At 37.3% G+C, this 1912-nt stretch overlaps 1 protein-coding gene across 1 annotated transcript; it reads right to left on the reverse strand.

Moving 5' to 3' along the window:
- Positions 1-442: 442 nt before the first annotated feature.
- LOC123251662 (olfactory receptor 1030-like) lies at positions 443-1381 on the reverse strand. The gene has a single exon (XM_044680966.1). It carries the CDS (start codon positions 1379-1381, stop codon positions 443-445), a length of 939 nt encoding a protein of 312 aa, XP_044536901.1.
- Between the last annotated feature and the right edge of the window lie 531 nt (positions 1382-1912).

The following is a 1912-nucleotide window of genomic DNA, read 5'->3' on the forward strand; positions in this document are numbered from 1 at the left end:
AGATCTGTCTGAGATGTTTCATCTGACTTTATAAATTCATTGGCCCCTGCCCCCTGGTCCCTCCTGTCACAGATTTCCATTGATTTCAGTTCTTTTAATATATCCATCTCACTATCTAATTATAGTTAGAGAGATGGATATATTAAAAGACTATGCCTGAGGTTATAGCATCATTTGCATGACATAACTCATGACTTTTTCTTTTTTTAATTTTATTTCATCAAGAATTTAAATTAAAAACTTAAGATTTTTAATCTCAAAAGCCAATCTTTCTTCCTTTTATTTAGCATAAGTAGGAAAAGTTAGATATACTGTATCTGTATCTGTATCTGTATATAATGTATCTATCATATAGAATAAATTTAAGTGACATAGAACCCTAGGAAAAGAGAAATAATTCGTTCATAATTTTTTTTCAAAAAGGTAATAGAATAGTATTTTTTTATTTAGTCAGAACTTTCCTTCCAATTGCTTTGGTCAGGGCTTCCTTCACATCTTTGTTCCTGAGACCATAGATCATGGGGTTCAACATGGGGATCACTGTTGTATAAAACACAGCTACCATTTTGCCCTGCTCTACAGACTCTTCAGTGGGACGTCTTAAATGCATACAGAAGAGGGTCCCATAGAAGATGGTGACCACTGTAAGGTGGGACCCACATGTAGAGAAAGCCTTGCGCCTTCCCTCTGCAGAACGGCTACGGAGGATGGCCACAAGGATGAACATGTATGATGTAAGAATGATCAGAAGAGACTGGACATTGCTGTACCCAGCCACTATATACATGGATAGCTCTTTGCTATATGTATCAGAACATGCTAGTTTGATGAGAGGGGGGTCAGCACAGTAGAAATGGTTAATCTCATTGTCTCCACAGAAGGATAAATTATAGGTCCTCAAGGTCTCCATCAAACTGAGAAGAAATCCATAGACATAGGGAATGATGACCAGCCTGATGCAGACAGCATTTGACATTTTACTGCTATACAGTAGTGGGTTGCAGATGGCCATGTAGCGATCATAGGCCATGACAGCCAGCATACAGTGTTCAGTGAGCACCACAGCAATGACAATGTAGCACTGGACCAAACAACTGGTGTAGGAAATGGTCTTCTTCTCTGATAAGAAGTTTTCTAGCATCTTTGGAGTAACATTTGTGGAGAAACATAGATCCAGAAATGATAAGCTAGAGAGGAAAAAGTACATGGGGGTGTGAAGTCGAGAATCAATCTTGATTAAAACAATCATGCCAACATTTCCTACCACAGTGATCATATAGATCATCAGAAACAGGGCAAAGAAAGCAGAGCGTAGCTCTGGACGACTGGTCAATCCCAAAAGAATGAATTCAGTCACTTGAGTGTAGTTTCTGCTGGGCATTTCCTGTTTGTTTTTCTTCTTGAGGTTCATTGATTCTGTGTGATTTAACAAGAAAGGTAGAAACAAATGAGTATCCTTTTGTCCTTGTATCATGACCTCTACAGATTCAAAGGGCTTCATTGATATGATCTCAACACCGTTTATATTGAAATAATAAGAAAATGAAACAAAATTCATTTTAAATTCCACAGCCTAATCAACAAGAATCTCAAATCTGCATTCTTTTTCTTTTGGAAAATAAAGAGTTTCTTTCAATATCACATAAGCCACTTCACTGAGCCTTTACCATCAATCTGTTGTTTTGGAATCCTCTTAATTTGAAACATCCAGGTAGTCTCTCCCATTTCTTGACTGAATGTGAACATGTGTTTCCCCTTCTAAATTTCAATTCTCTGTGTAGCATAAGCTCATGTAATACAGTCTCAGAGACCATCTAATCCAAATCTTGTCCAAATGATGAATTCCAATTATAGCAACTTTATCCAGTGTTCTTTTAGCTGACTAAACACTTATAGTGATGACAAGCCTACT

This window comes from Gracilinanus agilis, chromosome 6, assembly GCF_016433145.1.
Source record: "Gracilinanus agilis isolate LMUSP501 chromosome 6, AgileGrace, whole genome shotgun sequence".
Classification (NCBI taxonomy): Eukaryota; Metazoa; Chordata; class Mammalia; order Didelphimorphia; family Didelphidae; genus Gracilinanus; species Gracilinanus agilis.

Bases quoted from the DNA above. Each gene is read 5' to 3' on its own strand.
- LOC123251662 (XM_044680966.1), bottom strand. From the start codon at position 1,381: ATGCCCAGCAGAAACTACACTCAAGTGACTGAATTCATTCTTTTGGGA.